The 14,986-nt window shown below is 46.7% G+C and overlaps 1 protein-coding gene across 2 annotated transcripts in view; it reads right to left on the bottom strand.

The window, feature by feature from the left end:
• Positions 1–13,758, bottom strand: part of DOCK5 (dedicator of cytokinesis 5) — a 231,636-nt gene extending 217,878 nt beyond the window's left edge. For both annotated transcript variants that reach the window (XM_004046801.5, XM_055348267.2), the window contains exon 1: positions 13,622–13,758. In XM_004046801.5, coding sequence (XP_004046849.2) covers positions 13,622–13,664 — 43 coding nt within the window. In that variant the 5' untranslated portion in view covers positions 13,665–13,758. The remainder of the gene's footprint in view (positions 1–13,621) is intronic.
• Between the last annotated feature and the right edge of the window lie 1,228 nt (positions 13,759–14,986).

Below are 14,986 nucleotides of genomic sequence, written 5' to 3'. Positions count from 1 at the left end.
ATCCCAGCACTTTGGGAGGCCGACGCAGGTGGATCACGACGTCAGGAGATCGAGACCATCCTGGCTAACACAGTGAAACCCCGTCTCTACTAAAAATACAAAAAATTAGCCGGGCATGGTGGTGGGCACCTGTAGTCCCAGCTGCTCAGGAGGCTGAGGCAGGAGAATGGCGTGAAACAGGGAGGCTGAGCTTGCAGTGAGCTGAGATTGCGCCACAGCACTCCAGCCTGGGCGACAGAGCGAGACTCCGTCTCAAAAAAAAAAAAAATTAGCTTGGCATGGTTGCATGCACCTGTAGTCTCAGCTACTTGGGTGGCAGAGGCAGGAGAATCTCTTGAACCCAGGAGGCGAAGGTTGCAATGAGCTGAGATCACGCCATTGTACTCCACCCTGGCGACAGAGCAAGACTCCTTCTCAAAAAAAAAAAGACAAAGACACTCACGATCCTTAGAGACAGGGCATCTTTGGGGTCCAACTATTATCTGATGTGGATAGTGACAGGGTTTAATCAGCTGTGGAAATATGAGAGCAAACGGCACATTTGGGAAAAGGTGGATAATGACCATGAACCCATTCGAACAACAGTGGCTTTGCAATGGCACACAGCTTTCTGAAAGACAAAGCCCACTTCTGTCTCTTGCTTGGGAAGTGGCTGCCAGCATTCAGACAATCGTTTGAGTGAGCCCAGGCTCTGAGAGGACATGGCCCAAACATTACTTGGAAAAATACAATTAACGTGCTCATCCACATCTCTGCCTCAAAATAATTTCTCAAAAAACACTTTTATAAAGCTTGACAATAAAACCCCCATTATTCCGGAGGTATGCTGGTGTAGTTATAAATCAGTCAAAGGACTCCCAAAGGGCTTATTATGTCCTTTAATGTCCACGGAGAGTAGGCATATTCTGGGTGATTTTACCTGTTTGAGGAAGGGGAAAACGATTTTTCTTTCTACTAATTTTTTTTTTAAATAATAGACAGGGTCTCCCTATGTTGCCCAGGCTGGTCTCAAACTCCTGGGCTCAAGCAATCCTCCAGCCTCAGCCTCCTAAAGTGCTGGGATTACAGGCATAAGCCACCGTGCCCAGCCAAAATATTTAGTGAAGAACAAACTATGTGTTCCTTGACCACAGACATATGGTTCAATTCTGCTACAACTCATTCCAAAGAATTGGATCATTCCTTTTTTTTAATTCTTCTGAAAGTACTAAAATCTTTTATATGCATTGCATTATAACGTCATTGCATTGAATACTGGTGGCAATAAGCTAGAAGTTAGAAAAACTTTGCTTTATGGTAAAATTAAGTACAATGAGATTTGATTCCTTACATTCAAGCCCCACTGATTTGTCTCTTGAAATTTAGATGGGGAGAAAACACAAATTAATTTATATTTTCAGCTAACATGATGGCTACATGACAGCTATGGCCACAAGAAAAATTTAGACAGACTAATGTTTGAGTAACCATGGCTTCAAAGCCCCTTGCCAGTATTCTAAATTACTTTTTCTTCTTCTCCAAATTACTTGTGATTTCTCAGATTTTTTATTTAATTATTGAGTGTACAGTACATATGCTCTTTTTATAAGGAATCTCAACTCCTTGTATTAGAAATGGGAAATAACAGATGAATCTAAATGTCTTGTTTCTTCCATGAGACTGCGCCTTCTTTCCTTTCTAATTCATGTGCTCAACACAGCACCAACCAATGACTCAGAACCTCCTAAACTCTGTACACCACATGGTCAAGCATTTTCTTTCCAGGTAGCCAAGTCTGCAATGCCCCTTCCTCCATAAAGCCTCCAGAAATAATGACCCAAAAATAAAAAAGCAAATCCCATCACTTCCATCTAATAATGCAACATTTATGATTCTAAGTCCTCACCCACCCCACAGGATTCACGTAATCTTTTGCTTATGCAGTTTATTAAATCTATTTTCTCTATTACTTGAATATCCCTTTCTCTCTGCCTTTGATGTTTCTCTCATGGGAAATACACACAGGGTGGTATTTTCCAAAGTGTGGGCAAAATCCTGCTGATGGTAAGCAAGATGAATTTAAATAGATGATGGGGTCAGTATTCATTTATTCATACAGCATATATTCACTGAGGACTTACTATGAGCCAGGTGCTATTCCAGGGGCTGGGGCACACTGATGAAAAAGAGTTCATGTCCTCATAACTTTACATTCTAGTATGGGAGACAGACAGTAAACACTAACAAATAAATAAAGGAAAAGGGCTAGACATTCTGAGGTGTCAGCAAGGAGGTAGGATCATGCAGCTAGGGTTCTTCTCAGAGAAGGTTCTCTCTAAGCAGTGATTATTTGAAGGAAGACCTCAATATGACCAAAGAACCAGACATCTAAAGATCTAGGGAAACACATTCCATAAGAGGGAGGAGTAAGTGCCAAGGTCCTGAGTCAAGCTGAGCTTGGCGAGTTCAAAAACCAGAAATAAAGCTGGTGTGGCTGGAATGCAGAAGGGAAAGAGGTAGGCAGCAGGTCTGATCCCACAGGGCCTGGAGGGCATGACCAGGAACTTCAGTGCCATCCCAACTGCAATGGGAAGGTGGAAGCAGGGAGGTGGCAATGTCAGGTTCTTGCCTTTAAAAAGTTCCTCTTAGCTGGGCTTGGTGGTTCATGCCTGTAATTCCAGCACTTGTGAGGCTGAGGCAGGAGAATCACTTGAGGCCAGGAGTTCAAGACCAGCCTGGGCAACAAAGCAATATGCCCATCTTTAAAAAAAAAAAAAAAAAAAAGTGGTAAGGAGTCCAGTTAGAAGACCATTGCAGCTGGGCGTGGTGACTCATTCCTGTAATCCCAGCACTTTGGGAGGCCAAGGCGGGTGGATCACTTGAGGTCAAGAGTTCAAGATCAGACTGGTCAACAAGATGAAATGCCGTGTCTACTAAAAATACAAAAATTAGCCAGGTGTGGTGATGCGCACCTGTAGTCCCAGCTACTCGGGAGGCTAAGGCAGGAGAATAACTTGAACCCAGGAGGTGGAGGTTGCAGTGAGCCAAGATTGCGCCACTACACTCCAGTCTGGGCGACAGAGCAAGACTCCGTCTCCAAAAGAAAAAAAAAAAAATACCGTTGCGGTAGCCCTGCAGACGCTAACGCAGGCTTGCATTGAAATGGAAACATCAGCAGCAGTAATCTGAGGACGTATTTTGGAGGAAGGACAGACTGCACTTGATGACAGATAGAATGTGGGGTGACTCTTAGTGTTCTGCCTGGGCCACTGGACAGATAGGAAGAAACTGGGGAAAGTGCGGTTCTGGGGTTAGAGAGGATCCAAACTTCTGTTCTGGAAGCAGGGACTGCCTGTTAAGAAAAACACTGGGAGACGCCCAGTGAACAGCTGTATGTGATTCTGAAGCACAGGGAAGGGGTCTGGGGCTATCCATGTGGAAGGCTGCAGCAAATGAATGGGAATGAGAGCCAAGGCGGGGGATGAGATCACTTGGTATCAGGTAGATAAAGGTGACACAAAAGCCAGCCAGGTTATGGCAAGACTTAAAGTTCTGGCAAAGCGGAGGGAAGGCAGGGAGGATGGAGGGTGGGGATATGGGAGGAAAACTGTGGAGAAATGGGACCAAAAGTCTAGAGAAGAAAATGTTTCCAGAAGTAAAGTCAACTGCATCCAATCTGTGAGCAAAAACAAACACATGGGGAAAGGAAGTGATTCCATTTTCAATTATCTTTTATTTTTTTGAGACAGAGTCTTGCTCTGTTACCCAGGCTGGAGTGTAGTGGCGTGATCTTGGCTCACTGCAACCTCCGCCTCCTGGGCTGAAGGGATTCTCCTACCTCAGCCTCCCTAGTAGCTGCAATGACAGGTGAGCACCACCACACCTGGCTAATTTTTTTTTTTTTTTGTATTTTTTGTAGAGATAGGGTTTCACCATGTTGGCCAGGCTGGTCTCGAACTTCTGACCTCAGGTGACACACCCGCCTCAGCCTCCCAAAGTGCTGGGATTACAGGTGTGAGCCACCATGCCCGGCTTCAATTATCGTTTTGTGAAACTACAGTAGATCCTCATTGTTGACAGACTCCATATTTGCGAATTCACCTACTCACTAAAATATATATGGAACCTTAAAACCAATACTCCTGCACAAGTTCCTAGCTAAGGGTGAGCAAGGTGATGCTCTGCATTCTTTTTTCAGCTAACATACTGTAAACAAGTGTCTTTTTCAGGGTCTATTTACTGCCACATTTCTCTTATTTTTCTGCCTTTTTTTTGACCAGGGTCTCACTCGCTCACCCAGGCTGGAGTGCAGTGGCACGATCACAGCTCACTGCAAGCCTTGACCTCCCCAGGCTCAGATGATCCTCTCACCTCAGCCTCCCAAGTAGGTGGGACCACAACCACATGCTACCATGCCCAGCTAATTTTTGTATTTTTTTTTTTGTAGAGACGGGGTTGCACAACGTTGCCCAGGCTGGTTTCAAACTCCTGGGCTTAAGCAATCCTCTCGTTTCAGTCTCCCAAAGTGCTGGGATTACAAGTGTGAACCACCACATTTGGCCTCATTTTTGTGCTTTTTGCTGGTGATTTTGCTATTTAATATGGTCCCAAGCATAGTGCTACAGTGCTGTCTAAGTTCCTAAATGCAAAAAAAAAAAGCTGTAATGTGCCTTAAAAAAAAAATACACGTTAGATAAGTTTCTTCATTCAGGCATGAGTTACAGTGCTTTTTGCCATGGGCTCAATGTTAGTGAACCAACTATATATGTTAAATAAGGTAACTTTAAACACGAACACACATAAAATAAGGTTATGTATTGATCGGCTGATGAAAAGCTTGTGACCAGAGGCTCACAGGAACCCTGCCTCTCCCCTAGGAGCAACGGGTCAGTATTCACTAACTCAGTGTTCACTGTGACTAAATAGAACATAATTACCATGAATAATGAGAATGGACACTATACCGAAGAGAAAGATTCCATTGGGTATCAGCTTCCTCCTTTTTTAATGAAGAAAAAGCAGGTCTGGGGCTCTAGGCTTGACAGCAACAGTATCTAGCCAGAATCTAATACACCACTTTTATTTTTGTTGCTTTCATTTTTACAATTGTTTCTTTTCTACAGCAAGTAGTGGTAGAAAGATAAGGCTTTCCTTTTCAGTAACTGCTAAAATTAAAAAAGAAAACAAGCAGACAATATAAAGAAAATATAACATAGAAAATAGTATAGGCTGAGCGTGATAGCTGGCGCCTGTAATCCCAATACTTTGGGAGGCCAAGACAGGAGGACTGCTTCAGCCCAGGAGCCCAAGACCAGCCTGGGAAACACAGTGAGACCCCGTGTCTACAAAAACAAGAACAACAAAAATTAGCCAGGCATGGTAGTGTGTGTCTGTAGTTCCAGCTATTCCAGAGGCTGAGGTGGGAGGATCGCTTGAGCTCAGGAGGTCCAGGCAGCAGTGAGCCGAGATTGCACCACTGCACTCCAGCCTGGGCAACAGAGTGAGACCCTATCTCTTAAAAGAAAAACAAAAAAGAATACAGATGGAAATGGGTATAGCAATAGCCCTGAAGCTGCTACACAGCGGTACCTGAACAGGGCAAAACCAAGGTGACGATGAACAAGTGGAACTTGGGAAACACAACATGGGTTAAATATTTTGTTTTTGCTAGTTCAACCATTGTGGAAGACAGTGTGGCGATTCCTCAGGTATCTAGAACTAGAAATACCATTTGACCCAGCCATCCCATTACTGGGTATACACCCAAAGGATTATAAGTCATGCTGCTATAAAGACACATGCACATGTATGTTTATTGTGGCACTATTCACAATAGCAAAGACTTGGAACCAACCCAAATGTCCATCAATGATAGACTGGATTAAGAAAATGTGGTACATATACACCATGGAATACTATGCAGCCATAAAAAAGGATGAGTTCATGTCCTTTGTAGGGACAGACATGGATGAAGCTGGAAACCATCATTCTCAGCAAACTATCGCAAGGACAAAAAACCAAACACTGCATGTTCTCACTCACAGGTGGGAACTGAACAATGAGAACACTTGGACACAGGAAGGGGAACATCACACACCAGGGCCTGTTATGGGGTGGGGGGAGGGGGGAGGGATAGCATTAGGAGATATAACTAATGCAAATGACGAGTTAATGGGTGCAGCACACAATGGCACATGTATACATATGTAACAAACCTGCACGTTGTGCACATGTACCCTAGAACTTAAAGTATAATAAAAATATATATATAATTTTAAAAAAAAGATTTTGTTTTTGGAGTGAGATTATATGGCCATGGATGAGAAACTCATCTTCTGCGAACCTCGTTTCCTTTATCAGAAACAGGGGACAACAGCATTTCATATCACTGCCACAATGATTTAATGAAATAACAGGTAAAGCAGCTCAAATGTTTGTCTCAGAACCCCTTTACTTGCTTAAAAGTTACTGAGAACCCCCAAACAGCTTCTATGTGGGTGACATCTATCACAACTTGCCATATCAGAAATTCAAATTGAAACATTCAAAAAGTAGTTGGTAATTAATTTAAAATAACTATGATAAATCCAATACATGTTTGTAAAAATACATATTTTCAAGGAACAGAACTATTTTCTCAAACAAAAACACTTGGAAGCGTGGCTTTGTTTTGCATATTTGGAAGTCTCTTTAGTATCTGACTTCACTATAGCAGCTGGGTCTTTATAGCTGCCTCTGCATTCCAACGGTGGCCATATCGCACTTTGCAAAGCCTCTGGAAAACTCCACGAGACACTAACGAGAGAATGAGAATGTAAACAGGCCAATAATGTCTTAGCATTATTGCAAAAAGAAAGTTTTAATTTCATGGACCCCCCCCCCCATTCTGAACGTGTCTCCAAGACCCCACATGTCCCTGGAACATACTAAAATAAAGGGTTCAGAATGGTACCTCACAAGGGAAGTTCTCAATGAATACTAATTCTCTCTTCCTTTTGTTCTTAGCCTCAATGCTGTTAAAACATGACCAAGTTCAGGAGATCAAGACCATCCTGGCTAACACGGTGAAACCCCGTCTCTACTAAAAAATACAAAAAATTAGCCGGGCGCAGTGGCGGGCGCCTGTAGTCACAGCTACGCGGGAGGCTGAGGCAGGAGAACGGCGTGAACCCGGGAGGCGGAGCTTGCAGTGAGCCGAGATTGCGCCACTGCACTCCAGCCTGGGCGACAGAGCAAGACTCCGTCTCAAAACAAAACAAAACAAAAACCATGACCAAGTTAAGGCCAGGCCTTCTTCGGGTCATTATAATTATATAATATCCGGTACAGTGTTACGTGTAAAGAGGTGGTCAACAAGTATCACTGTGTTGCTCAGATGGCACTGTAACTAATTAGCTATGTGATCCTCAGCCAAGGATACCTAATCTGTTAAATCCAGAGGATCCACGGACTTGAACAAGAAAAAAAGTTACATCTCTATTTTCTGACATTCAGCACTCACTTTAATTACGACTGTAGCCAATAAACCGCAATTGCACTAGTAGCGCCTGTGATACTGTCACCAATAAAACAGGGATTTTTATATCATAGTATGGTTACTGCAGATATCTTGAAAAATCATATATGCTCGTGACTAATTCAAAATTATGGTAGTTATTAGACCTGTCACTAGATCTTGGTACTTTATGCATTAATAAAGAAGTACATATACTGCAGTATCACGAACTTTGAAAAACACCTTCACGGCCTATTTCAATACGGCTGTTTCATTTTCTATCCTTTGTAATTTACTTAATTTTTATTTCTACAGTGACTTGGAACTTTGTATCGTACTTTATGCATTTAAAAACATTCTGGGCCAGGAGCAGTGGCTCACGCCTGTAATCCCAGCACTTTGGGAGGCCGAGGCGGGTGGATCACGAGGTCAGGAGATCCGAGACCATCCTGGCTAACACGGTGAAACCCCGTCTCTACTAAAAATACAAAAAAAATTAGCCGGGCATGGTGGCAGGTGCCTGTAGTCCCAGCTACTCTGGAAGCTGAGGCAGGAGAATGGCGTGAACCCGGGAGGCGGAGCTCACAGTGAGCCGAGATCGCGCCACTACACTCCAGCCTGGGCGAAAGAGCGAGACTCCATCTCAAAAAAATAAAAAATAAATAAAATAAAAACATTCTGAGAAAGGGGTCCGCTGGCTTAACCAGACTGCCAAGGATTCATGTGGCCAAAAAGGCAAGAACCCTTGGTGTTAAGCAATTCACTTAATCTCTTCAGGCACCAAGTTCCTCTCTTTTAAAGGAAAGGATGCTTACTCCCTGAGGCCGCTCCCAGTTCTACCACCCCAGCTACAGTCTACGGAATATGATGTCCATAGTGGAGAAGAATCAGGTGGGAAACAACATACCTGAGGACATTAACAAATCTGGGCCGGGCGCAGCGGCTCACACCTGTAATCCCAGCACTTTGGGAGGCCGAGGCGGGCGCATCACATGAAGTCAGGAGTTCCAGACCAGCCTGACCAACATGGTGAAACCCCGTCTCTACTAAAAATACAAAAATTAGCCGGGCGTGGTGGCGTGCACCTGTAATCCCAGCTACTCAGGAGGCTGAGGCAGGAGAATCGCTTGAACCCAGGAGGCAGAGGTTGCAGTGAGCCAAGATTGCACCACTGCACTCCAGCCTGGGTGACAGAGCAAGACTCCATCTCAAAATACAAACAAACAAGCAAACAAAAGCACAACAAAAGCCCAAGTCTGAAGTCAGTCTTAAATCAGCATTCAAAGCTCTACTCTGTTAAGTCAGACGCTTCTAAACAACTAAAGAGCTTTAAACAAGTAAACACCTGAAGAGCTAACTAGTAATATTTCCCAAAACTGCCTTTTGTTACATCATAAAAATATATGTGATCACAAATCCCAACATGCAACAATGAGCTACTTTTCAAAGAATAAGGCTGGGTGTGGTGGCTCATGCCTGTAATCCCAGCACTTTGGGAGGCTGAGGCAGAAGGACTGCTTGAGCCTAGGAGTTCCAGACCAGCCTGGGCAACATGGTGAAACTCCATCCCTACAAAAATCAACTGGGTGTGGTGGCACGCACCTGTAGTTCTCAGCTCTCAGCGGGCTGAGGCTGGAGGGTCACTTGAGCCCAGGAAGTTGAGGCAGCAGTGAGCCATGATTTTGCCACTGCACTATATCCTGGGTTACAGAACGAGACCCTGTCTCAGAAGAAAAAAAAAAATCAGCCAGGCTCATGGCTCACCCCTGTAATCCCAGCAACATGGGAGGCTAAAGGCTGAAGGAGCCCACGAGGCCAAGAGTTCCAGATCAGCCTGGACAATATAGAAAGACTCCATCTTTAAAATGATTGTTTTAAAAGTTTGATATTTTAAAACTTAAAAAATCAAAAAACTTAAGCCAGGCATGGTGGTGCACACCTGCAGTTCCAGCAACTTGGAAGGCTGAGGTGGCAGGTTGCAGTGAGCTATGATCATACTGTACTCTAGTCTGGGCTGTGGAGTGAGGCCCTGTCTCAAAAAAAAAAAAAAAAAAAGAAAGAAAGAAAGAAAAGAAAAGAAAAAAAACTTTGCAAAGAATCCATAGTCAACCTAATCTGGGGCTATTCTTTACATAATGGCTTGTGTGGAAGCAAACTTAAAAATAAATGTTTTTATAATCAGACTATTCTGGATATTTATCACTAATGTTTGCCTAAAAGTGTTTTGTATCTTCATATGCTCAAACAGAAAAAAGAGAGAGAGAGAGAAAAGAGAAACAAAGAAAGAAAAAAGATGAGAAAAAAGCACATTTTCCACGTCTCCAGGGAAGAACACTTAGCCACTGAGCACTTCACACTGGGGTACTAGAGCACCATAAGTTTAAAGAATCAAATGGATCAGTCACCTCACTTGATAACACACAGAAACCATTGAGATCCACTTAATGCTAGAGCCTGAGCCAACACTGCTGTTTAAGAACTAAGAAAGCCCAGACAGGCTGCATTTCAGTCCCTGTAGAAACATCTAGGATATGTCAGGAACAGCCAAGAGTGGCACCAAGATAAAATATGACAGTAGCGACTGCCAGCTTCAGCAGGCACAATTCATACTGAGTCCAAAGCTCTATCCTCACACAGACTAGCTCTGCAGAGGCACACTCCTCTTAGAGCACAACAGGCAAAGTCATAGCTAGCTCTGAGTCATCCAAATGCTTCAACATGACTATCCTACGGTTCCTTCATCCAGAAACCAAATCTGACCAGTACACACTTAGAAAAGTCCAGAAAGCCAATTTTCCCAACTATATTGAAGCAAGTCTCTCTGCTCCATGCTTCCTTGTTTTCTCAGCAGAATATCTCATTCTCTTACTTGCAGAGATAAAGACAGAGTGGAGGCTCTCCCTTCCTCCAACTAACCAAACAAAATTCAACTCATATTGGGGTGAATGAGATGTTATGCCTAATGGGAAGAAAAAGAAGAGGAAAAAACTGCATTCAATTACCAGACAAGCTAGGTTAGTGTACTTTAGAACGGCACCCCAACATCAAGGACAAGCAAACTGAATGCACTAATACCTGGTACACCTGTTGAGTGCTAGGAATACAAAACCACAATGGTCTGATTCACTGAACCCAAGGATGGCCCAGTCCAGGAACTGCGAGGAAGAAGCAAGGAGGTTTGGGACAGTCTGACAAATAGCAAATTTGAAGAAGGGAGTAGGAATGGATTTGAGCCCTCAAGGAAAGGTGAGCTGTCTGAGGCAGAGTTGGGAGGGCACTCCTGGGAGGGACAGGCACAATGGGAGCAAAGTCCCAAAGGAGGGACTCTGCAGGGTATGTTGCACAACAGTGGGAAGGGCAGTTGGTCTGCACTGGAGAGCTAGTGAAAGAAGCCTTGAGAGATAATGCTGAAGATAGGCTGAACCAGATTATAGGAACCTTGGAACTGAGGCTCAGACTTTATCCTGTTGACCACGAGAGGCTTCCAAGCAGGGAGGTGACATAAACATAAGCAAGGAGGTGACAAAAACAATGAGTTTTAGGAATAAGCAATGGAGATTTCTCTCTTCAGTTAATTTATCCCAACTGTGGGTCCTTTTGTCAAACCCAGACAAACCAGAATCTATGTCTGGTGAAATAAGTGTTCAGAATTATATCCTGGAGCAGTTTCCCTAACACCTAGGCCCTGGAAATGCAATCCAAATATTTTACACACACACACACACACACACACACACACAATTTCCACCCATATTTCCATATACATATATATACACACACACATATCCGTATATATACATATATATGTATATACATATATACATATGTGTGTGTATACACGTGTGTGTGTGTGTATATATATATATGTATATATATGTATATATAGCTTTTTTTTTTTGAGATCGGGTCTCACAGTATCACCCAGGCTGGAGTGCAGTGTCGTGATGGGGGCTCAGTGCACCCTCAACCTCCCAGGCTCAAGCTATCCTCCCACCTCAGCCTCCTCAGTAGCTAGAACCACAGGCACAGGTGACCATGCCCGGCTAAATTTTTTTCGTATTTATTGTAAAGACCCGTTTGCCATGTTGCTATGCTAGTTTTGAACTCTTGGGCTCAAGCAATCCTCCTGCCTCTGCCACCCAAATTGTTGGGATTACAGACGTGAGCCATCGCACCTGGCCCAGATATTTTTCTTGACCGATAAGTGACACAGTAAACTGACTCCAGAACATAAAAACAAAATATTAAAAACATATTATACTTGCTCCTAGGACTATGGCAATAAAAACCACATTTTTGAAACATGTTTGCATTAATTACCCTCAACTGAATAGTTTTGAAAAGAGCTTTTAATCCTGATAAAATTAGAGTTGATAACATTTCTGTAGTTATTAGGCATTGTAAATATGCTTTCACCTAGGGGCCAGGTGAGGTGGCTCATGACTGTAATCCCAACACTTTGGGAGGCCGAGGCAGGCGGATCACCTGAGGTCAGGAGTTTGAGACCAGCCTGGCCCAGATGGCGAAACCTGGTTTCCACTAAAAATACAAAAATTAGTCAGGTGTAGTGATGCAAGCCCGTAATCCCAGCTACTCGGGGAGGGGGGCTGAGACAAGAGAATTGCTGGAACCCAGAGGTGGAGGTTGCAGTGAGCCGAGATTGCGCCACTGCACTCCGGCCTGGGCGACAGAGTGAGACTCCCTCGTCAGTCCGTCTCAAAAACAAACAAACCAAAAAAAAAAAAAAAAAAAGCCCTGAGGCAGAAGCAACATCTCTACCCATTTCTGAGATGCAGCTAAGGGAGAGACTAAGATTCTAAAAGCAACTTAAGAGCAAAAAAGAAAATGTCTTTTGAATTGAGGGAAAACAAAGAATAATAAATATATAAAGGATCACAATGTAAGAATAATATAGTAAATATGAGACTGTTAAAAAACAAAACAAACAACAACAAAAAACCCTGACTCCTGGCTACAGAATTGAAAAGCCCCTAGACACGTTGAGTAGCTCTTAATTGAGACTGCACTTCATTAACCAGTGAGGTGAGGAAAAACAGGACCTCAGTAAGGGAGTAAAGTCAAAGACTAAATTACAAACAGGCCAAATGAATGGATCTGAGAGGAAGTGATAAAATTCGCAACACACTCAGCCGTGTTTATTGTAGGGAATCACCCCAGGTCTAACTGCCATTGTAATCACCCCGTTCAGGGCAGAAGTCTTCCCACAGGCCCTCAATAACCTCAATCCTTGATAAAAAGCCAAAGGAGCCTGACTTTCCACCTGGGTCAAAATCCCCGCACATCTATTGTTTCGGAGCCAAAGCACCACCACCAGCAACCCCTGCGCACAACCCGGGGCTCTCCAGCACCGCTGTTCTGAATGCCAAGTGCCCAGCACGGGGTCTGGCACCGTTTCCTTAATAAAATGTCCTCTTCTCGTCTCCAGGATGAAACTCAGGATCCGGAAGGCAGCCTTACACCCTCTCCAGACAGGCTCCGTTAGGGGATGAGTGCGCACAAACAGCCCCAGGGGCCAGCCACCCCCTTCCCGTGCCACAACTTCCTGTCCCTTCCATCACTTCCACGCCACGACTCTAGTTTCCATCCAGCTCACAACTGTCATCAAGATCCCAGTCTCTGGAGGAAAGGGGGCAGGGCGGCTTTCCACCCTCAACTCCTCACTTAAGGGGCGTCTGAGAAGAACCTACGAAAGGGGGGCGCAAAAGCACTGGGACAATGAGCACCAGTCCATGTGCCGACCCGGGCTGGTCACCTACACCCAGGTGAAACCCACGCTGGGCGCACCGGGGCGAGCCACAGAGCTGCGGCCCCAAAAGAGCAGCAGGCGCGCCCCCCTCGCGTTGACATTTCCCCGGTGTGAAGTGCCGGAGATTGGGATGCAAGAGCGGGATTACGGTCCCGAAGCTCAGCTGCACTTGGAAGCACTCGGAGTCCCCAAACCCTGGGCGACTTCCCCATCGGCGCTCCCTGGAGAGGACTCCTACCGCCCCCGGCTCCCAAAGCTGCGCAGCCGGGCCGAGCCCCCGGCCAGGGTCCTCCGCCGGGCTCTGCGCAAACCTGGCAGGGCCGCTGTCCGCGAACTTGGCCGCGTGGGGCGGGCCGGGACAAGGTGGGGCGCGCACTCACCAACCCCGTACTTCTGCCTCTTGGTAGGGATCCAGCGGGCCATGGCGGCGACCTCGCCCCGCGGCGGCGGCGACTAAGGCTGCTACAGCTCCTCGGGCTCCGGCCGCCGCCGCGCCGCGCTCCTGCGTGCCCCAGACGCTTCCGCCATGTTCCGCCAAACTTCGCTGGACTCCGCGGGCCGCCTCCTCGCCGGGCCGCCCGCGCCCGTGCCCGTGCCCGCGCCGCCCGCGGTCACCTGCTGGGCCGGGCGGCAGCGCAGCAGTGCGCGCCCCTCCCGGCGCCGCCCCAGCCCCTCCCGCCGGCCGCGCCCTCCGCCCGCCGGGGCCGCCTCCGAGCCGCGGGCGCCCGGCCTCTCCCGCCCGCGCCGCTCTCTGCGCTCTGCCGGGCGGGGGCCGACTGCGGCTCCGCCTCGCGCGCTTCCCTGGAGCGGCTTCCCGGGCCGGCGGGACTTTGACGCTGGCGGCACTTTGCCTTTCTCCAGCCCTCCCCACCCGGCTGATACCCCGGAGGCTGGGTCCCGGGGGTCCGGCTCCCGACAGAGGGCTGCGCTGGAGGAGCCGGGCACGCCCAGGCCGGGCGGCCGGTGGGCGAGGGATGCAGGCTGCGCTCCCACGGCGCGCGCCGGACCCTTGGGGAGCGGAAACGGATCAGCGAGAGCGGCTTCTTGCTCGGGGCACCTCCGGTGCCTGGCACTAAGCGGGCGCGCAATAAATATTTGTTGAATGAATGAGCAGTTGACTTCTGCCTTCACCCCCTGGAGCTTGAACCCGCGCCGCGAGCGCGAGAAGCCGGACTCAGGGCCGACTGAATCTCCCGGGGCCACCGCTTAGAGCCTGGAAAGCAGAACTTTTATCACCGGAGAGCTGGTGCAAGGGAGGTGGGCTCCTCAGAAGTATCAGACCGTTTGCTAGGGGATCCTCTGCAGGGAAATTGTTTAGAAAGCCCTAATTTGGAAGTCCTGTATCCCCAAACTCCGGGGACCCCCCAACCTTAAGCTGAAGAAACTTAGACCCTCATGCCCAGACCTCCCTTTCCCAACCAGCCAGCAGCCCAGAGAGCATTCCCGTGGAGAAGGGGACAAGGCGCATCCCCGTCTTTTCTCCGTCAACGACTGCCTTTTCTTGACGAAGATCCCAAAGGGGCTGCGCATTTGAACCGCCTTCGGCTCCAGGTGGCGCCCTCTCTGGAGCTCCCCTCTTGGAATTCATTTCTTCCTGGAGAGACTTGGAGAATGAAGATCCAGGGGTTTCTCGCTACCTTGTACCGAGAAGTAACATTGCAAGTAGAGTAAATGACCAGCTTAATTACGTTCACCTTCGAAGAAGATTCCTCTAGAGAGAAATTATATCCTCCTTGCAGTCTGTG

Source organism: Gorilla gorilla, chromosome 7 (genome assembly GCF_029281585.2).
Source record: "Gorilla gorilla gorilla isolate KB3781 chromosome 7, NHGRI_mGorGor1-v2.1_pri, whole genome shotgun sequence".
In the NCBI taxonomy this organism is placed as follows: Eukaryota; Metazoa; Chordata; class Mammalia; order Primates; family Hominidae; genus Gorilla; species Gorilla gorilla.
The sequence above is the reverse complement of the archived record's forward strand: the minus strand, read 5'-3'. Positions and strand labels throughout refer to the sequence as shown.